The 23,272-nt window shown below is 41.3% G+C and overlaps 1 protein-coding gene across 1 annotated transcript; it reads right to left on the bottom strand.

The window, feature by feature from the left end:
- Positions 1-42: 42 nt before the first annotated feature.
- LOC311246818 (aminopeptidase N-like) lies at positions 43-21,661 on the bottom strand (the record flags this gene model as incomplete). The annotated part of the gene is made up of 20 exons (XM_084337064.1): positions 43-207; positions 1,142-1,223; positions 1,332-1,472; positions 1,589-1,756; positions 2,487-2,597; positions 3,474-3,565; positions 3,776-3,923; positions 4,008-4,063; positions 4,181-4,314; positions 4,751-4,827; positions 5,765-5,943; positions 8,666-8,731; positions 10,595-10,660; positions 15,909-16,052; positions 17,773-17,886; positions 18,421-18,575; positions 18,734-18,860; positions 19,681-19,820; positions 20,399-20,541; positions 21,057-21,661. The coding sequence occupies 20 exons, from the start codon at positions 21,659-21,661 to the stop codon at positions 43-45; spliced, it is 2,913 nt and encodes a 970-aa protein (XP_084193190.1).
- Positions 21,662-23,272: the final 1,611 nt, after the last annotated feature.

The following is a 23,272-nucleotide window of genomic DNA, read 5'->3' on the forward strand; positions in this document are numbered from 1 at the left end:
AAACGTTTAAAAATAATTTACATTTTAGGCAGTATGTTTAGGTTAATAGGTTGGTGAGGCGGCTTCGTCAGTGAACCAACTGAGTACTTGGTCCTTGTTCAAGGCCACCCAGTTTATATTAGCCTTGGTCCTCTCCAGAGACTGTTCCAGAGCGGTGGTAGCAGAACCAAATCCTCCCTCTGCATTGTCTGCTTTGAACTGCTGCAACTGTATAGAACAGAGGGAGACATTAACATGATTGTATACCTATATAAAACCATAGGATCACCATGTTCATCATCATCAAGATGAAGGGTGACAACATCATTGGCATTTTCCTCACTGACTCTGTTGTTATTGTCATCATTATATACCGTAATTCCTCTAATAGTAACCCCGGCTTGTATTTGTTTCAACTGTAGCGGGTACCAGGCTTGTATTAGGAGGAGGCCTGTATAAGAGGGAGGCCTATATTTCAAATTTTCAAACGGATCATAATGAATAAATCAACATTTTGTGTCAGTTTGAACCCAGTAAAATGTACTGGGTTCATTTATTGAAACCAAGTACTGTATGAAATAGTAAACAGTGCAATTACAGGTGGTCACTGGTCATTTCAACGTTTTCAAAGTGAAATCAAGTAACTAGCTCAGTATGCAGCTCAGTATATTAGTAACCCGGCTTGTATTAGGAGGCCGGCTTATAATTGCTTAGCTCAAGAGCGCACCCGGCCATTAAGAGACCCGGCTTGTATTTGAGACCCGGTTACTATTAGAGGAATTACGGTAATCATTATCATCATCATCAACAACAACAACAAAAACAGCATCATTATTCTGTCCTAGCAATTGCATGCCTGAGCAAGGCTAGACAGAATAGTAAAAGGACATATCAACTCCAAGGCTTAGACAAAACAAGAGAACTGTTTTGCATGCATAGTGTAGGTTGCTCTCTGTTCAACTGAAACCTAAATGGGGGATGAAAATGAAAAACAAGCACTACCTCAGTAACGCTATCAAAACAGGGATAAGAACAATCATCATTATCATCATCATCATCAGCATTGCAAAATGTAGGACATTTGATGAAATATCTGGGCTTAGAGTAAATTCCAAGGGTTCTTACATTACAAACAAACAAAACATGAATAATTGTAACATACCTGTTTATACTCAAAGTCAGTGGCAAAACGCTTGGTCACTCCACTAATCAGTCTTGAAAAGGAAAATGATCCACCACCATAGCTAGAAGAAAAGAAAATTATGAGAAGGGAAATAACTGACATTCACTTAAATGACTGTATTAGCAACTAGTGAATCTATACACAGTTGGTATATTCAGTGATTACTCACTCATTGAATATATGGTCCCAGTTGGCTCGGACAAAGTCCCAAGCCAGGGGCTGCCCGATGACATTATCAGCAATATAAACAATAGTAAATGTGGCATCCTGCTTACGAATCATCTTTGGATCCAGGCAATATTCAAGATACCTAAAGCAAAACCCCAATTAGGACAAGTCAAATGTATGCTCAAATGCTCAATATGTACTATAAAAAAAAAAACATTGACCACTCACTGTCAAGCCAGGATTTTTATCCCTACTAACCTGTTTAACAGCCAGGGTACTTTGGTGCAGGATAGTGCATACATCAGTTTGTCAGCCTCTGAGGCGATGGTGGCGTTCTTGTACATGGACCAGCCAAAGTCCCATTCCTCAACGCCTCCTGCTGCTATGGCACTGCAGTACACTGTGGACCTCAGGTTGGGATGAATCCTGGACAGTCCGGGACAAACAGAGTCAAGGTCATTATGATAATGAGGACGGAAGGAAGGAAGGAAGGAAGTGGGACTAGAGGCTCTTTCACCTCTTGGTATATTAGGCCTACTTGATATATTGAAGAAGCTCTAAACGCAATAGAATAGGACATTGATTGTAGTGGTAAAAACCTTTATGTACCACGGGATCAAGGAGTGTTGATGCTCCATCTTCTCACTTTGCCAGACTTCCGTGAAAACGACCACATTACGGCACGTTACCGTGGCTAATTAAAATTCTGTTTGGCTGAATTCTGATTACAATCATTACAAGTGGAATGAACCTTTACTGAATAGAAGTAATGATGGTAGTAAACAGTTTATTAGCTTGTTAGGATAATCGACAACGACACAAGATAACCCTGAAAAGGAAAACATAGCGGTCGGTTTAGATACGGTTTGCTTCTGTTCAATGTCAGTTAATTCCACTTAAAATCACACTAATCCGAATTCAGACTGACCGCTTATTTTCACGAGGCACTGCAACACGCAGTCCATCCAGATATAGGTGCCAGGCTGAATGCCAGTGAATATAAACAAGAGACAAAGCTCTCACACTAAACCACATTAATTAATTAATCACTCAGACGACGCAGCGATCTGCAATATATAATGATTGAAGCCCGAAGCAAATCACACGGTGAGTGACATCAATCCACCAGGAAGGAAGGAGTGGTCTGGGAACCTACGAGTTATTGGCGGGGTTCTTCATCCATTCTCTGTACCAGCCAATAATCAGCTCCTTACAGCCCTCCACACCAGTGCTGCAGCCCATGGAGATGGCAATGACCTGGTTGTACCTGGAGAAACACAAGAGTAGGAAGGGAATGAGAATGCTGCCCCCTTACAGAGACATGCACATCATATAGAAAAACAGAGACATGCACTTTGTATTGACATTATGGAACTGTCCAGGTACATGAATGTGTATTTACAGGGGGATGCAACTCGATACTAGGCAACGCCCCCTTTTGTAGAGGACGTCACGTGTCCGACATGTCAGTGGTGTTAGTCAGTCAGCTTATATTACATTGGGCTTGAGTTGATTTCCTCAGTTCGTGTGCGTCCATGACCACAAGTAAGTGCTAAATATGTGTATAATGAGGATGCTTAGTTATTGTTGGTGGTTTATAGTAATGTTATAATTCTACCAGCTGTTTAGAAAGCAATTTACCAGTATGTTTTATAGTGATAACCTAGCCTATTGAGTATAATCTATGTTGTTGATTATAGTATTTAGTACCTGTTTAGCACTGTTTATCCCTGTAATTAGTATCTGTAAAGCACTGTTTGTCCTGTCGTTAGTCCCACTCTGGAGGTTTATGTTACTTATAGCAATAGTATAGACTGAATGATGTAACATTGATGTCTTTGTTTCCTCCCCATTTAGAACCACACTCCCACCATGTTAAGGGGGACTGTGTATCTACCATAATTAATAATAAAACTCCTCAAAGGACGTTCCTGCCTCCCGTGTCCTGACTAGACACCTCATTTCGTTGACTACATTTCCTAACCACCAAGAGCTTCAACACACCCTCTATATACTTATACACCTGCATATCTCTGTATGATAGCATGTACTCCACAGTCAGTATGTTATATTACTGGTCAGTACGTTATATTTGAAACAGCCTTACTGATCACTATGTACGTTATATTGGAAACAGCCTTACTGGTCACTATGTCCATCGGGTATCTTGGTCCAATCGATGGTGATATTTTTGAAGTGGTCAAAAAGAGGACCGACTTGTTTCTTAATGTAAGCCTGGCGGGGGAAAGATGTCACAACGTTTACTTTAGTTAGTTTCAAGATCGGGATGACAAATTTGCAACATTGCAATAATAGCAAGAATAGCATCTTCTTTTTCTGTGTTTTAATGATAAAAAGGGGCCTGACATGATTACGTGTTTGATTTCACACTTGTATACAGTCATCTATTTGCATACACAGCATCTATTTTTAATATTCACCAACCTGCATGGGTCCATACACTTCAGTGCGATCGAACATGAGGAAGAAGTAGTCTAGGTTGCGATTGGCTGTCTGCCATGGCATGTATTCTCTTTCTTTAAAGAGGAACTTGGTGGTTCTCAGAGCCAATGTTGTGCTTACAATCCTTGCCCTGAAAGGTACAAATGCAATTGGTTAAAAATCCATCTTTTGAAAATAAACTTGACGGCCATGCTTTATGGAAATATCACATTACCTTGCCAGATTAAAAGCATCATCGATAGTTTGAGCACGGTTGATTACTGGAATTCCCTGGAAAATAAAAGATCATTTGATTCAATAATCTTCTTCGGTTTGCAGGGTAGAATTCACTGGTTAAGTATTGTGAAGGAAAGTATAGGCACTGGATCCCACTGGGAGTGTTTGTACCTGATGGTCTGTGGCGAGCTTTTCAAGGAGACGCTCCCAGTTACCAGAGTCATAGTTCACCCTGTAGAACCCCACCGTGTTTATATTGGCCAGCACCCACTCACCGCTGCTGACCACCATGTTTTCATTTGCTTCTGTTCAGGGATGGAGTTTGAAGAATCACACGTTATTATTCCTTAAAGTAACACGGCAACATTTTGGGAAATTAGCTTATCGTCTTCTCCAGAGAGAGACAAGAAGATAGATACCAGTTTCCTCTCTGTGAGTTCAGTAGAAAGCTATCTAGCTGCACGTTAGCCTAGCTTAGCACAATGAATGGAAGCGGACATGTACGGGTAGCCTTCGGGAGAGGTGTTAGTTGGACAATGCGTAGGCTACCCGTACATGTCCACTTCCATTCATTGTGCTAAGCTAGGCTAACATGCAGCCAGATTCTACTGAACGCACAGAGAGGAAACTGGTATCTATCTTCTTGTCTCTCTCTGGAGAAGTAAGCTAATTTCCCAAAATGTTGGCGTGTTCCTTTAAGCCTGAGCCTCAATTTGTTCTTGAAACCACATAGAGACATACCTGTTTTGTTAAGGAGCCAGTACTGTTTCTGAGCCACGCCTGTCTTCGTCCACGTAACAGGCACAAACCACTGGTAGCTAGACACACACACACACACACACACACACACACACACACACACACACACACACACACACACACACACACACACACACACACACACACACACACACACACACACACACACACACACACACACACACACACACACACACACACACACACACACACACACACACACACACACACACACACACACACACACACACACACACACACACACACACACACATTGTGGTGACTGGTGGTGGTGTGTGTATGTTCATGATATATTAGTGGTTCGATACGATTCATTAATATACATGGTATATTATATAGAGTAACATCAAATACAACCAGGGCTTGACATTAACACCCGCCAAATGAAGACGTGGCAATGTCCTAAATGTGAATAAATGAATGAATTGCATTTATATAGTGCTTTTTCTAGACACACACAAAAAAAACTGTAGCACCCAACCTTGGGCTATGCAGGCTCAATGGCTGCCATACACTGGCACCAGGCACACCATCACACTAGCAGTACGGTGTCCCTATCACTGTAACAGGGGCATTAAATGTAATGTACACAAGCACATGCATTCACACACTGGCAACAGCAGGACAACCCATTCTCCACACAACCCCATGTGGCCTGTCCCTCTCCCTGGTTGAAAAAAAGACAATGACAATGACACACACACAGTAACCTTCTGTATTGTCGCAGTGAAAGGGTTCATTTGTTTGTATAGCTATAATGGTTATTTATTTAAATAACATGTTATGTCCACAATCATCAGTAACCTTTATGACTTTTTGTGGAGCAGGATTCTGGCTGTATGAGTGCTGAGTGGCTAGTGACTTCAGAAAACCAATAGCCACAGTGGCTGGTGAGCCAAGAAGTTAAGATCAAGTCCTGAATAAAATCCCAGATGAACTCAGAAGGTCTTTTGCACAACGTGGACAGGAACCTACTTGAATTCAGAAGGTCTGTCCACAACAGAGTCGGGGTCCACCAGGAAGTGGTCCTGGCTGATGTGTCCTGTCCGGGTGTCTATGGTGACCACTGGGAACCCCATCTGAAGAATCCAGCGGTTCATGATGACCTCCACAGAGTGAGGCAGCTCCAGGCTGGGGGAGGCGCTGTCCACCGCCTGGCAATGACAAAGGGTACAATATCAGGCAACACATGGAGAGGGATAGAAAGGAGTGGCTTTTTAATTCCTGCTAAAAACATACATCAGAGCAGACAAGCGAAGGTATATGGATGACCTGGCAACAGAGGCAGAGCAAGCAGCAAGAGAGGGGAATATGAGAGAACTGTACAACATCACCAAGAAGCTGGCAGGAAAGTACAGCAAACCAGAACGACCTGTGAAGGACAAAGAGGGAAGACCGATAACAATGGGAGAGGAGCAACAGAAGAACAGATGGATGGAGTATTTTGAAGAACTTCTAAACCGGCCAGCACCACAGAACCCACCAGACATCGCACAGGCTGACACAGACCTACCCATAGCCTGCAACGCACCAACCAGGGAAGAAATTAGGAAGGCTATCAAGCAGCTGAGGAACGGAAAGGCTGCAGGACCAGACAACATCCCTGCGGAGGCACTGAAGTCAGATATAGAAACCACGTGAAGATGCTCCACCCACTCTTCATGAAGATATGGGAGGAAGAAGACATGCCAGGAGATTGGAAAGAGGGCTATCTCATCAAGATCCCAGAGAAAGGCGACCTTAGCAATTGCGCAAATTACAGAGGGATCACACTGCTATCAGTGCCAGGGAAAGTTTTTAACAGAGTTATCTTGAACAGGATGAAGGACCTCATCGATGCACAACTCCGCGATGAGCAAGCTGGTTTCCGCAAAGACTGATCCTGCACAGACCAAATTGCAGTGCTGCGCATCATCGTGGAGCAGTCGATAGAGTGGAACTCGCCCCTGTACATAAACTTTGTGGACTATGAGAAAGCCTTTGACAGCCTAGACAGAGAGACCCTCTGGAAGCTTCTCCGACATTACGGGGTGCCGACCAAGATTGTTTCCATCATCAGGAACTCCTATGAGGGACTGACATGCAAGGAGGGCAGCTCACAGAGGCATTCCAAATGAGGACTGGGGTCAGACAAGGTTGTCTGCTCTCGCCCTTCCTCTTCCTGCTGGCCATTGACTGGATAATGAAGACCTCCACAGCACAGAGAAGGTACGGGATTCAGTGGACACCTTGGACGCAACTGGACGACTTGGACTATGCTGACGATTTGGCACTACTGTTGCACACCCAACAACAGATGCAGGAGAAGACCAACAACGTGGCATCCACTTCCGCGCAAGTGGGACTCAACATCCACAAAGGCAAGACTAAGATCCTCAAGACCAATGCAGCAAACAACACCAACGCAATCATGCTGGATGGCGAGGCTTTGGAAGAAGTTGAAGCCTTTACCTACCTTGGCAGTGTTATTGACAAGCAGGGCGGCACAGATGCTGACATTAGAGCACGAATAAGGAAAGCACGTACAGCATTCGTGCAATTACGGAACATCTGGAGCTCAAAAGAACTGACTTCCAACACCAAAGTCAGATTCTTTAACACCAACGTCAAGGCAGTCCTACTATACGGAGCAGAGATGTGGAGAACTACAGCTGCAACCATCAGGAAAGTGCAGGTCTTCATTAACAGCTGCCTGCGGAAGATCATCCACATCCGATGGCCAGACACCATCAGCAACTGCAAACTCTGGCAGAGAATAAACCAGCTGCCCGCAGAAGAAGAAATTAAGAAACGCAGATGGCGCTGGATAGGCCACACCCTGCGAAAGCCCGCAAGTACTATCACCAGACAAGCCCTAACATGGAACCCGCAGGGCAAGCGGAAAAGGGGCCGCCCGAGAAACACCTGGCGCAGAGACCTGGAGGCAGACACCAAGACCATGAAGATGACCTGGAACCAACTGGAGAGAACAGCTCAAGACAGAGATGCTTGGAGATCACTTGTTGACGGCCTATGCCCCAGAAGGGGTAGCAGGCGTAAGTAAGTAAAAACATACGTTTTTTGAATGTCGATTTTTACACGCCTGATGGCCTGTGGATAGTGCTTTTCAGTCTGGACTAGAAAGTGAATTAACGCAAGGCTCGTGCCCCAAAAACTTTAAGTTCCAGACATAATTTTGGCTATTTAACCCTTTCACTGCCACACTATAGAAGGTTAATCCTTTCACTACCACACTACAGAAGGTTAACCTTCTGTAGTGTGGCCGTGAACACATTAACCCTTTGTAGTGTGGTAGTGGTAGTGGTTTGGGGGACCCTGATGTAAACAAGACAAATGTCTTTCTCTGGTCTGCATCCCCGTAACAATTGTATGTATTGAGCCGTACTGTATTGTACCCATTCTGCAATCTGTTAAATAAAGTTCATTCATTCATTCATTTCATTCATTCTGTGAAAGGGTTAAAGGATTTTTTTTTTTACTAATGTTCGTGTAATGGGGGCATTGTAAAAAGCAATTGAACACACTCAACAATAAGCATCCTTGATTTGGCTGCACTGTAGTGTAGATTTCAGCATTTATCTCTGGGCTTGTACAGTCTGACACGTAGCTCCATTAGTTTACAGTGTATTCGTTTTGTGGCAAACCAGCTGAAGCTGCGGGTCTCCAGTATAACAACATGGATTGTGCAGAGAGAGGGCGCTACTAATCTATAACATCATTGGTAAATTGGAAATAGGGCAAGGGCTCCAAAGTTCTGAACTTACCCTTTAAACCTTATGCCTATGGTGGTCATTTATTGCACAGTTCATAAAGAAAAGCAGCAATCATGCAAGCCATCACGTGAGAGGATTGTACATTGAAGATGGTGTTACTTACTATCTGTAGGTGCTTCCAAAGGTCTGTGTAAACTGTGTTGCCATACTTGAATTCGTCCAAATAAGTCTGTAAAGAGATGGATTTGAAAAACAAAAATTATCTGTTAGATTTTTTTATTTGATTTTATTAGGGATCCCCATTAGCTGGTGCGATAGCAACCAGCTAGTCTTCCTGGGGTCCACACACAAAAAAACATACAAAAACAATCACTATTGCAAAAACAAAATTATTAAAAGTCAGTACACACAATGCATAATGAACCTACTGTAACAATTAAGATAGCTAAAATTACATTAGTGTAAAACAAAAACAAAAAATTACTTTACAGTGTTAAAAACGATTTAAAAACTATTTAAGATTCTTTTTAAAAGTGAATCTACTGTAAATGCAGCAGAGGTTCCGAGGCAGGCCATTCCAAAGAGTTAATGCTCTAAAAATAAAAGATCTCCCCAAAGTGCTGGTTCTAGGACCTGGCAATTCAAGCTGCCCACTACTGGAACCTCTGGTGTAATGCTCGTGCACAGTATTACTAAAAACAATCTGATTATGTATAAAAACAGGAGTTTTACTGCTCATGACCAACTTGAACAGCACAAGTATATTAAAAGACAATCTATTTTCAACGTTAAGCCAAGAGAGGCGGGCATGCATACGGCTCACATTAGACCTTAGTGAGCAGCCCAGTACCAACCGTGCTGCCCTGTTCCGGACCACCTGGAGCTTCCTGAGGTCACCACTGGCAGCAGATGACCACATCGCAGAGCAATAGTCAAGATGACATAAAACTAAACTTTGCACTATCTGACATAAAAGGGGACGGGCAACAAAAGAAGCACATTTCCTGGAAATACCAATTGCTCTTCCCATTTTTAAAACAATATAATTAATATGCTGAGACCAAGACAGAGTGCAATCCAGCATCACTCCAAGGAGTTTAGTACTTTCAACTTGTTGAACTGCTGAATTACACAAGTTTAAATGAAGCTTTGGATTTGTAGATAACCTGTGCCTTGTTCCCAGCACAATACATTTAGTCTTGGAGATATTAAGGACAAGTCTATTACATACTACCCAGTCATGCACAACTTTAAGTTCTCTACTCAAAACTTCATTAAGTACATTGCATGATGGTGCAGCGTAATATAATGTTGAATCATCTGCATAAAGAACTGTTGTAGCACATTTGGTAGCCCAAGATAGGTCATTAGTAAATACAGAGAAGAGCAAAGGTCCTAGGCAACTTCCTTGCGGCACGCCACACTCTAGACCTCTGCTACTGTTAGGGAAACAATATGAAAGTATGCCATAGTATCAGTGGGCCACATCATGAGAATCATTCTCCACAACTTTACTTAAGGGATAGTCCACCGTTAGAAGCCTGTCTGGTTTACCATGGACTGGGAGTTGTTTATGTATATCTAATAACCACTGTTTTCGGTTGAGATATAAGAAGCAAATTGTTTTAGCATTTGTTAGGCTTAAAAATCTTCCCTATTTTGCTGTTGCTTTCACATTCAACATTTTACTGGGTTGATGGCAGAAACAATAGTTGCCTATATTGCCAGTCTAAACAGATCCAGGCTGTAAATCTATGTTTTAGGCATCAACAATGGTGATACTACCTTGTACAACAAACATATTTGTCAAGTAACACATCACTTCCTGTTTAAGAAAAATAAAATTGCATATCAAATTTAGTGGTGGGAAAACGTGTTTTGCGTAAAGGGAATATGTAATTTGGAGAAAATGGCCATTACAGTTTGTTCAGTAGCTCACTTTACATTATGCAGCATTATGTGGGAATATAATAAAATATGTATTGATGTTTTTGATGATTGATTTATATGTTTTATGAAACTACAGTAGTTGTAGAGGCAAACTATGATAATATGATACAGTATATTATAGTATATACTATAGGCTACTCACCCTGAGTCCTTTGGAAAAGACCCCCTCAGAAAGGAACTCTGAGAGCATCCTCAGAACTGCAGCTCCCTGAAAAGACAATGAGAGTCACATAACATCAGCAGGGCAGGGGGCGTGATTACATATGCACGCCGCATTTCTCGGAGACGCTCTCTGATTGGCACTGACTGACGCTCTCTGATTGGCCACTGACGCGTTTGCCCAATCCGTGACGAGCTGTGTCTTTGCCCATTTCCTCGTCAAACAGCCTGCAAACTACCTGGCGTTCTATCACCATGCTCTAAGACAAACTCTAACCTTAACCAACTTCGAAAGAGTGCCTAAGCTTAACCGTCGAAAGAACTTGCCGTCACGCTCTAAGACAAACTCTAACCTTAACCAACTTCGAAGAGTGCCTAAACTTAACCAGTGTAGAAACAGGCGTCGGCCAATCAGAGAGCGTCTCCGAGAAATGCGGCGTGCATATGTAATCACGCGGGCAGGGGAGTTAAGGGTTATACGGAACAGGAAGGATTAAAGTAATAACTGTAGAAATTGTGATACAATTGACCATTTATTTAGTCAATATCATCTTGTAGGTAAAACTGCTCAGCGCACGCGTCTTTTGAGTTGCAATCATATAATTAGTAGTGCTGTCAATCGATTAAAATATTTAATCACGATTAATCGCATGATTGTCCATAGTTAACTCGCAATTAATCGCAAATTAATCGATTTTTTATTTATTTTTTTATCTACCTTAAACAGATCTTTTTCAAGTTCCAAGTTTTAATACTCTTATCAACATGAGTCAACCAGTGGAGGTTATTGCATGACTACTAGTGAGGCAGTGCTTCACTAGTAATATACAGCAAGAGTAATATACAGAAAGAAAAAAAACATTATTAACCCTTTTCCCGCCAATCACGTTGTACGACGGGTTTCAAGTTCATGCGAATTCTGCCAATAACGGCGTACGACGTGTTTCAAGTTCATATTTTCGCCATGGTATTCATATTTCATCCACGGAGCCTTGTCATATACTGTGTGAGCCATCACAACTCTCCAACGCTTCAATACTGCCACCTGGTGGCTGATCGGCGAGTTGCAACCGGAAGTCGATCTCTTGGGTTCCCGGTGCGTCTCACTATTCCGTCCGGGCACTCGTTTATCGTCCCTGGACTCAAGACACACACCGTGGATATCGATCCGTTGCCATAACTCAATAATCCACATGATTTGGGCGTATATTAGTATTATACAAACCGGAACTGGATCGCATCGATCCACATCACATAACTGGGATCTGTTTGCTCCACTCTCATTGCCCAACGCTACGAGGAAGCTGACGTAAGTTTCAGCGTTTTTCTTGATCATTTTCGATACAAACTGCTCTGATCTATATATCACCCATACTACATAAATCATTTAACGTCGGTCACGGAATTATAAATGACCCCCCCCCCCCTCCGTTCACCCGCGGATGATCAGTCATAACGGTTAGGACCATGTACAGTTGAAATTTTTAATATAACGTTGATCGGTATCAAACGGCATTTGATAATCTAATATATGCATTTATGTCTATATCTCACGTTCTAGGAAATACTGCAGAAAACGATAAAAACATATTTATACTCTAGACGGTATTTTCCTATGAATGTGTGAATGAAAAAGTAAAACGTTCCTACACCCTGAACGATAGATAATCGATGTTGAATGGGCCATAGTAATGTCAATTTAGCAATACAATTTAAAAAGTTATAGCCCTGCAAAGAAGGTGAACATCTCCATAGTACTGGCAGAGAATGGTTTAGGATGATCAAAGTGGTGGCAGAGAATGGGTTAATATATATATATATTTTTTTTTAATTATTATTATTATTATTATTATTATTATTATTATTATTATTATTATTATTATTATTATTATTATTATTATTATTATTATTATTATTATTATTATTATTATTATTGTTTTTTTTTTTTTTTTTTTTTTTTTTAAATGTTTTCCTCTGTGAAAAAAACAATGCCAGTGAATTTTTTTTTCTTCAAAAATGTCCAAGTGACAGCTCTAAGCTCTCTGATCTGGCCTGATCCCATAACTGCAGTAATGGCCAGATGTCAATCACTCAGTGCTCAAATCAATAGTATCTAGCTGCAGAACCACAGCACCAGCAGGCTGGGGTCCCGCAGGCTGAGGTCCCGCAGACTGAGGTCCTGCACGCTTCCATTGGCTGATTTGGGTCACGTGACCGTCCCACCCAATGGCTGAATTGGAGTGTTGTACTGCGGGCATTGGCTGATTTGGGTCACGTTGCACTGCGGGATTGATTGATTGATTGAAAACTTTATTAACAGATTGCAGAATGGGTACACGTGACCGCCACAGGCCCTGATTGATTGATTGAAAACTTTATTAACAGATTGTAGAATGGGTACAGTCACCGATTGATTGATTGTTTGATTGATTGATTGATTGATTGATTGAAAACTTTATTAACAGATTGAAGAATGGGTACAGTGACAGTGACAGGCCCGGATTGATTGATTAATTGATTGATTGATTGATTGAAAACTTTATTAACAGATTGCAGAATGGGTACAGTGACCGTGACAGGCCCGGATTGATTGATTGATTGATTGATTGAAAACTTTATTAACAGATTGCAGAATGGGTACAGTGACGTCACAGGCCCGGATTGATTGATTGATTGATTGAAAACTTTATTAACAGATTGCAGAATGGGTATAGAGGTGTGATAGGTGTGATAGGTGTGATAGGTGTGAGAGGTGTGATAGGTGTGATAGGTGTGATAGGTGTGAGAGGTGTGATAGGTGTGAGAGGTGTGATAGGTGTGATAGGTGGGATCGGTGTGATAGGTGTGAGAGGTGGGATAGGTGTGAGAGGTGTGATAGGTGTGAAAACCAAAACTGTCGCTTTAAGTAAATGTATGTTGCATTCTCTCTCTCTCTCTCTCTCTCTCTCTCTCTCTCTCTCTCTCTCTCTCTCTCTCTCTCTCTCTCTCACTCTCTTTTGACATGTTAGGTTAGTCATCAGCTTGTCCCATTATGATACATTCTCTTTTGATCTTTCACCGTGTATTTTCTGTCTCCAGAAGGCAGCACGGCATGACTCCCACCCCCTACAGGTACATAATTTAATGGTATGCCCACGGCAGTGAGCAGAGATGGGTCAGGATCTTTGGTGTTTAATGACCTGGCTAGACTATTACATGTACTCTGATGTCTTTCAGCAGGAAAAACTCCAGGGACATTCTGGATGAAAGCATTTCACTAGGCGAAGGTAACCATATGCACGAACAGGTCGTCGGACATTGCATGGTTTCATTCAGACTTTCCATGGAGACTTTCAGAGCCAAAACATCCTTGTCTACAAACAAGAACAGGAGAATACCTCCTACAGCTGTGGCAAGCATGTTCCACATTCCATGGAATTTGCGAGAGTGTGGGTGTGTGTCCTTGCCATTGCTAGAGAATGCAGCCAGCATGCAAATAGTCAAAGTGTTCTTGCATCTGTCATTAGGCTACATCAAAGATGCTCTGGCCACACCACCATTATACAGGATACAGCAAACATGCGCACAGCACTTTCGTGGAGTAATTTTCGGCATGGACCCTTTGTAAGTTCCATGTTCGTTTCTTCAGAACGTCACCCTCTGGAGCGAGTCAACTAGGCTGGTGGCAGCAAGCTAACTGGATACACTTGCCAGTAATCATGTTCAACCCAGATTCAGCTCAAACAAGGGACTAAACACGTTTCGTAATTATGCCACAACAATGTGGAATGCCCTACCCACAGCCGTAAAATAATGTGAATCCCTATCCCTAATCCCTATCTGTTAATAAAGTTTTCAATCAATCAATCAATCGTCTGGTAATCGGAAGGTTCCCGGTTAGATTCCAGCTCCTCCTGGGGTAGCGTGTCAAAGTGTCCTTGAGCAAGACACTTAACCCCTACCTGCTCCTGATGAGCAGGTCAACACCTTGCATGGCTGCCTCCGCCGTCGGTGTGTGAATGAATGGGTGAATGTGTGGCATTAGTTGTAAAGCACTTTGGATAAAAGTGATATATAAATGTAGTCCATTCCATTCCAGCAAGAAGAAGAACGCTTATTTATCAAACAAGCTCTTGACAAGGGATGGACGAGGCCCCAGGGAAAAGGCTAAATTAAGTAAGACAACGTGCACTGCTAAGGACAGGAAGGCACTCCAGCGAGTGATTAAAACTGCTCAGTACATCTCTGGAGCAGCCTTCCCCTCACTACAGGACATTTACTCTACCAGGGCCACCAGGAGAGCACACAACATCATTAAGGACAGTGCACACCCCCAACACAGACTCTTCAACCTCCTGCCATCAGGCAGGCGATATAGGAGTCTGAAAGCCAGAACCACGAGACTGACAAGCAGTTTCTACCCACAGGCCATCAGACTCTTGAATGCCTAGCCCCCCCCCCCCCCCCCCCCCCCCTCCACACACACCTTCTACTATGAACTATGAACTATGAATCACTAAAGACACTTTTAACTGCTGCTATGACCCACTGTCACCTCCATGGAACGTGCAATGTAACTCACTGTGCCTTGTTGTATTGTATATATATTTTGATCTATTTTATCTTATTTTCTAGCACTCGCTTGTATTTAAATATGTTTAAGTTAAGTACTGTGTGATTTTTTTGTGAAGGGTGGACTAGCAAAGTAAGATTTTCATTGTATGGCAAACTGTCGTTTTAACTGTGCATATGACAATAAACAATCTTGAATCTTGAATCTTGAATCTTGTTTTTGTGTAATTCAACTTGCAATTAATCAATGGTGACCAGTGTTGGAAAGCAATAGCTTGACATAGTGTGAAGTAGCTGCAGCTGCCTCTGGAGCTACCAGACTGTCATAAAGCTCTGGAGGCGCAGCAAAAAAAAATCAGTAATTGCTTGTTGGATTGCTCGAAAATATAGGAAAATAGACATTTCGATGGTGAGATTATAAACACAAATGTTTTAGTCAACTTGAAATAATAACAATCACAGCTGTCGATGATGGTATAATAAGTTAAATAGTAAATGTAAAATAGTTTGTTTTGTTTTGTCTTTGTTGGCGCTGGCCTACTGTTTGTATTAGGCATTCCATCCCATCATAAATCATGCTCCATAATGAGGAGAAAATAATGCAGTCACTCAGGTGACGCCTGATGCTGCTTATCTGAAACAAACCTGTGAATGTCTTCTGACCAAAACTGAAGGACTAGACGGTAAGATGCAGGTGAAAGGTGTACACAAGGTAACTGTAGTGAGAGGGCAGAGTTGTACTGTACTTTGCTGTAAGTGATGGAGTCAAAGAGTTCACTGATCTGCTCCGGTGTCATGATGTCCTCTTCCCTGGACGACATGGGGTGGGAGGAGGCCAGGGCGTCCACAGACATCACCCCCTGGACTTCATTCAGGACAATCAGATCTTTCTGTTGGGAGACAGATGGCAGGTTCAACAGCCCATGCAGATTGGATGACATAAGATATTTCTCTAATGAATGTTTTGTTTTTTTCTCTTACCCAACGTATCGATCCATCCAGATAGTTTCAATGGGTCTCATTCACCAAGGACTTACAACAAAAAGGGCTTTCTCTTAGGGCCATTTGAGACCTTTTCGGGTCGATTTTGGGATTCACCAACCGTCCCAATAAAACATATATAATTAATATTATATTTATAATATATAGTCTATATTCATGTCTTGCCCGAAAAGGTCTCAAATGGCCCTAAGAGAAAGCCCTTTTTGTCTTGTATGTATTTGCAGATATCAACTGTACAGATGTCTGCCGTCACTCAGATACAATGGAGCCATAATGTCATTGATTGATTGAATTGATTGATTGATTGATTGATTGATTGAAAACGTTATTAACTTTATTAATTAATCGAATTGCAGTCTCCCGTAGGTGTTCTTTGAGAGTGGTTTTGAAAGTGGGTAGTGATTCACATTCCTTTACAGCTTTAGGTAGGGCGTTCCACATTGATGTGGCATAATTGCAAAACGTGTTTAGTCCCTTGTTTGAGCCGAATCTGGGTTTAACATGATTTGTGGAGCTCCCTCTGGTGTTGTGATCGTGGTATTCACTGACCTTTGAGAAGTATTTTGACATGTACATGGGTACCTTGGTCGTGTAGTGTATCTTGTAGACCAGGCCCATTGCAAGTTGCTGTACTCTGTCGTCTACTCTAAGCCATCCTAGGTTGTCAAAGTGGGCAGGGGTGAGGTGGGTTCTAGGAGTAAGGTCAAGCAGTAGTCTGACCAGTTTGTTTTGAGATGTTTGTAATTTTGTTTTTAGCGCCTTTGAGGTGCTTTGGTACCATGAGGTGCAAGCATAGTCGTAGTACCCTTGAATGAGTGCTCCTGCCAGAGTCTTCAGGGTATTCTTGTTTACCAGAGAGGAGATCCGGTACAAGAATCGAGTTTGTTAGTTGATTTTTTTTTATTACATTGGATGCCATTTTGTCACAGGAAAGATTAGCATTAGCATTGGGTTTGTGGGGCTCATTTTTAAAACTCAACAACAATGTCTCTTTCCAGAAATCATGACACGGTTACTCAAGATAATTAATCCACAGACCTTGTTGTGAACAGTTTCTTTGAGAGCTATTTTATGCCTAAGTACACCGGTCATAATGGTTCTTATAATGTTCACAACAAGGTATGTAGGACCCTGCATTATTCTAATTTGTCGCACTTAGTGGTTTGTTTTGGTGATAAGCCATTTTTCCACTGTATTGACTTGCTTTCCATTTTGAAAATGCATTCTAACTACTGAGTTAGTCTTCTATTCATTACATACATTTTCAGGCAAAATTCCAAATTAATTTGAGATGATAATGAGTACATGCAGAGCACGACAAATGCTGCAGAGGTGAATTCCTCCAATGAAAATGCATTGATTGTTCTATGGATGTTAATATAGAATGCATCCAATGTATGGAATATCCGCCATTCTAGAGACAAGTTTGAACGTGCTGTATTTGAGTTCAAACTGAGCTGAGTCTTACGTAATAGAAGCCAAATATTGCTGACGGGACAGAAGCTAAAACTTCCATCCTTGATCATAGACATAGACAAAGAGAGAGAGGGGGGGGGGGTGAGAGAGAGGGGGGAGAGAGAGAGAAGGAGAGAGAGATGGGTGACTTACGATGTTCCATTTTGGTTCAGCGGAGTCGGCCCCAAGATAAGCGACATAGGATGCAAAGCCCTCATTCAGCCACAAGTCATTCCACCATCTGGTGGTCACAAGGTTTCCAAACCACTGTGGATAAATAATATCATGTTCATAAAATGGAGGAACATGAAAGCAAAAACCATAGAGTTGGCTTCACTTTTGTACTGTCACCTTAAAGAGGAATTCCACCTACAGGTAAATTTACTATTAGATTACAGAGAATTACATATACATGTTATATTTATGCTATACATTCATATTTTCTATTGCTTTATGCATTTTCAATTATATTGCCTTAGATGGTTGAGAGAAAGTTGTTTGCAACAATATCTAAATGTAAATGTTAATGACTGTCTCTCAACCCTCTAAGGTGAAGCAATCGGAAGCTCATAAAGCAATAGAAATATACATTTTAGAAATATATGTAGGATACTTAGGTATGGTACTTAGCACAATTCAATTTCCTTTCAACCATTCCATGATGTTGTCATTGAAGTCTCCTCATTTCGAGAGCGCATAGTTTCAAACTGGAACAACAACAGACACTGTAATCTTCAGGGAAATAAATGTCTACTTTTGAAGCTACAGCCTGAAAGGGGGATTCCTCTGAAGAACACCTACCATATGAGCTAGTTCATGGGAGATGATTGTTGCCACCCACTCCTTGTCCCCGTTGGAGGACATAGCAGGATTATACAACAGGGCTGTCTCTCTGTAAGTGATGAGACCCCAGTTTTCCATGGCCCCAGCACTAAAGTCAGGAAGAGCAATCTGGTCTGCAATGGAGAGAGAGAGAGAGAGTGTCACTCCTCCTCCTCATTGGCCTGACGGAAAACCCTGTCTTTGCCTCACAAATGTAATGTTTATGTAATGTAATGTAAATGTAATGACATGTCTTCTTTCACGCCCTCTGAATTGAATGTGTGTGTCTTACCGGATTTAGTCAGGGGGTATGTGGAGTTGTAGTAATTCTCAAAGAAGGCCAAAATGGGACCTGTTTTCTCCAAGGCATAGTCTCCCTGATTCTCTTGAATGGCCTTCTTGCGAGCCCAAATTCGAATCTGTATAGAAAAGACAAGATAAGATTAGATAAGATATTCCTTTATTGATCCCCTTTGGGGAAATTCAGGCATCATAGCAGCATGGGGGAGGGGGGAGGGGAGGTACAGGTATGGGCAGGGTAATAGTAGAAGACATAAATACAGGCTATAAAAATATAGTACAGTAGAAAGTAAAAATAGGCAGTGTAAACGATATATTTAACTCTGAATATACGCATGTGAGCAAGTAGGCAGTGTAATCAAAGGTGCAGATATTATACATTACATTACATTGAAAGCAGTGTTGTTTATTTATTTAAAGATGAAATCAATAAAAATTAAATCAATTGTTGTCCGTCGTCTCACAGTGTCCTCTGTAACGCTGTCAGGGCAACGACCAAACGACCAAGACAAATTCCTTGTATGTGCAAGCTTACTTGGCAATAATGACTTTTCTAATTCTGATCTGAATTCAGTCATGGTGTCCATGGACTTGCACTGACTCTCTGTGAGCAGTAGAGGGCAGCATGTGCTTTCACCTGGCTTGTACACAAAGCCTCCACCCAGGGGCCAGCATTTACATAGCATTCACGTAATCCAATTAGTAAATTTAGGGTAAAATGAAGGTGAAGGATTGCATCAGTGGTACTAGATGAGATCTGGGTACTTTTCCATGCAGAGATGATTTAATAGCATGTATATAGTGTCAAATAAAACAATTAAATAAATTATAATCTTGTGTTGTAAACATACCTGTGTAACCCAGGCAAACCCCTCTTTGTTTGGGGTAAAGAGCTCAGGGCAAATGATAAGATGACAATACGATATTAAAAAGGATTACCAAAACATCTGCCTCTGGCGGTGTGCTAATATAGGTAAATTCACAGACAACAAAGGCCAGCAGGTAAGTTGACATGACTTCTGTGGGTTCAAAGCTGGTGACAATGACATTCTGACCATCCACTGTGATGTTGACAGGCTCTACAGATGGACAAATGGGGTATGAGTTATTATGCATGCGATGAGCTACAAAATGGCTTACGGAACATAATAGAGTAGAACATGCTGAGGAAATGCAATTTCAATCTGGAGTAACAATGAATGAATGAAATGAATGAATGAATGAATGAAAACTTTATTTAACAGATTGCAGAATGGGTTATTTGTCACATACATACATGAGACATGTAGTGAAATGAAGGTGGCCATGCCCGCCTTGATTGTGTAAAAAATACAAATAATAAAATAGAATAGATAATAAAATAGACATGATAAAAAGTGCTAAGATAAAATACAATGCTATAAGCTTAAGAATTAAATGTAATGAGTCCTATATACAATACTATACAATATACAGTTATGGGTTTTTTTGTGGCCTTTTTTTAAAGTGACCTGTAGTGTGTTTGTGTGAGAGAGTGCAAGTATAAATTATCTTGCATATAAAAGAAGATAACCAGGTTACAGGACAAACCTAGAATCTTTTATATGCCTCTATATTTTATTTCATCCGAGTCCTTTCCTGTAGAAAGATGCATTGAGAGGCAATCAAATTCACTTGCCGTGATTGATGGCGTTAGACAGAGCCACAGTTCCTTGGGGGTGAATGAGAGTCATATGGAAGATAGCTTTCATAGCAGGCTCATCAAAGCAGGGGAAGGCTTTCCTGGCATCCGTGGGCTGCATTTGAGTGGTGGCCAAGACTCTGAGAAAACCCAGCACCAACCCTTACAATTTATCACAACCATGTCATTGACTATGAAAAAAAAATGTTTGTTTAATTTAGTTCATTGTCATTTTACATTGCTAGTTTTACTTAAATTGATGTTGATGTTGAAAGAGGATGGTAAGAAAGTGTGATTCAATGGCAGTTGCTGGTATGCGCACCCCACACAATTCATATGATTGCACAGAAATTATGTATGGGGATTTTCTTTCTTTAGTGTTGATTTGTTTCATTTTTATAGTTGTCATTTAAGTAGGGATGAACAATTAGGCTAATCAAAATTGTACATTATTTATATAATATACATTTTAATATATCCTAGTGCAATATATATGGTTAATTTGTGTTCTCAAGTCCATGACATTTTTCCCCATACCTGAAATGTTGCTGACCATACTGTTGAAATATTTCTGTGTAATAATCAAATTAAAGTAGCAGCTCAGTTCAGCTGAACTCAACACGACTTCTGTTTGTGTGACATACAGTGTTCTTACTTTTTTTCTCCATCCTCCATGTATTCACTCCTATAGAATCCTCCCAGATCATCTGCCAGTTCTCCAATAAAATCAGTAAAGAGCTCATATGACTTGCCAACCTCCAGTGTACTACTGAGCTGGACAACCAGGTACTGAGTAGGAACCTCTAGCCATGTTTCCCTCAAGGTCGGTGCTGTAACACCATCCAGACCAGTCAGCTGAGCCCGGTGGCCCTCGAAGACGGTCAGGTTCAGCTTGTTGGAGTGGATGAGGATGAGATCGGTCTCCTTCACGCAGGTGAAGACCACAGACGAGTGTCCGGTGAAGACATACAGGCCACCGGGGTTTGGCACCAGTCGAGGCCACAGGGTCACGTTGTAGGAGACCGGAGCGAGAGCGTCTGGCAGTCTGTAGAGCTCCCAGGGGTCTTTGGGGCCAGAGGGGGTGGTGACGGTGGCCGGGATGGAGGTGGTGGGTGCAGCAGTGGAGGAAGGTGCCACCTCGTTCTTTGACTTCTCCTGTGAGTAAACCACAGACAAGGCGATGATGGTGGCCACAGCTCCAACAGCCACCACCACACCGACTATCCCCACTGCTTTGCTGACATAGAATCCCTTCCCCATGGCCAAGGGGACTGTTTTGCAGTAAGACAGGAAAAGGATGAGGGGGAGAGGTTGCTTCTTATTTATACCCAGTGTCATAATATACAAGTTAATACTTCATCTCATGGGCTTGGAAAAGGCAGAAGGTTCAAAACAGTCATTGTAAAGATTTGTGTGATAAGGAAGCTCTGACCATCCCCTGAACTTTATACCTTACGTTTCTGCATGTAGTTTCTAAATCCCCTCTGAATAAGTTCAGAGGTTGATAATTTGTGTGTTGCGTTACTTCTGTTTACTGAGGTTTGTAAACTGTGCAGAGATGGAAACATCTGGCATGGCTTAACTTTTAAGTGTGCGTGTGTGGTGTGTGTATGCATGCATATGTATGTACGCATGTGGGTGTGGTGTAGGTGTGTGTGTGTGTGTGTGTGTGTGTGTGCTTAAATGCCGGTTTCATTTAAACATTTTATTTAGACATGACATAGATACATTTTATACACTACAGAGAGAAAAAAAAAGCACATCTCTCCCCCAAGTCGATCAACATCATTTCATGTAACACGTACATGATCAGTAATAAAAAGAACAAATTGACATCAATGAAGATCATATAGCACCATTTTATTACCTTGTATCAGTTTACAGTATCGTTTTATTGTACCATTGCAGGACAAAACGTACTGCACATGTAAAAAGAAACTAAAGTAATTACTCTTTTACAATAAATGTACAGTGTCACATAGCATTATGTTTTTTGCCCATTACAATTTTCATACACATTAATTTTCTCTGATTAGGAACTATTCTCAATTAAATAACAGCAACATCTATAGCATCACTTATCTGTGACCAAGCAATTAATAATAACATCAAATAATAATTCATAGAAATGTATGTCAATGGCTGCAGCGCCACTGTACCTTGGCCAAAACAAATTCACCTTATTCACTTCCCTGCTATCGTTATTTTCTTAGATCGCTATGAATGCATTTCAATGAGCAACTTGAAGAAAAGAAACCATCTGAGTTAGGTAATCATGGGTTTGCATAATTGCATATATTCTGCCTGTTGCTTTGACTATTTCAGTTCTTGGAGTGGCATTTTTACAGAAAAGCTTTAACATTGAAATTAATGGTCAGATCAGAATTGCATCAGAATTGACCACTATGCCAGCAAAGTGAATACGTCCAATAGTGATTGTCTTCTGTGAGGAGTAAGAGTATTAAAAGAAGGAAAGGCAAAAAAAACAAAAACACCTTGCATAATGTTTACTTTGGTTTGTATTATTTACATAAACTAAAATAAACCTGTGCCATTAGGGAATGTAATTCAGTCTACATGATTCTTGCTGTAAACTGTTCGTATACAGACTAGTAAAAAGCAAGCCTGTTCAAAACATTGTGATGGTTTATAACAGGCTTCATAGCAAACATATGTGAGCCCTTTCCTCAGTATTGAAATACTTGCTATTTACAATTGACCTACTGTATGTCAAACCCCACTCTTTTTTCTTAATCCTCCAATCACAACTACCGCTTTAGGGAAGCAACAGGTGTGATTGGAGGATCAAGAAAAGAGGTAGGTAAATTTGACATCACATCCTGTTTTCATCACAAAGAGTGAAGAAAATGA

The sequence above is a fragment of the Notolepis coatsorum genome (assembly GCF_963971535.1).
Source record: "Notolepis coatsorum genome assembly, chromosome: 20".
Classification (NCBI taxonomy): Eukaryota; Metazoa; Chordata; class Actinopteri; order Aulopiformes; family Paralepididae; genus Notolepis; species Notolepis coatsorum.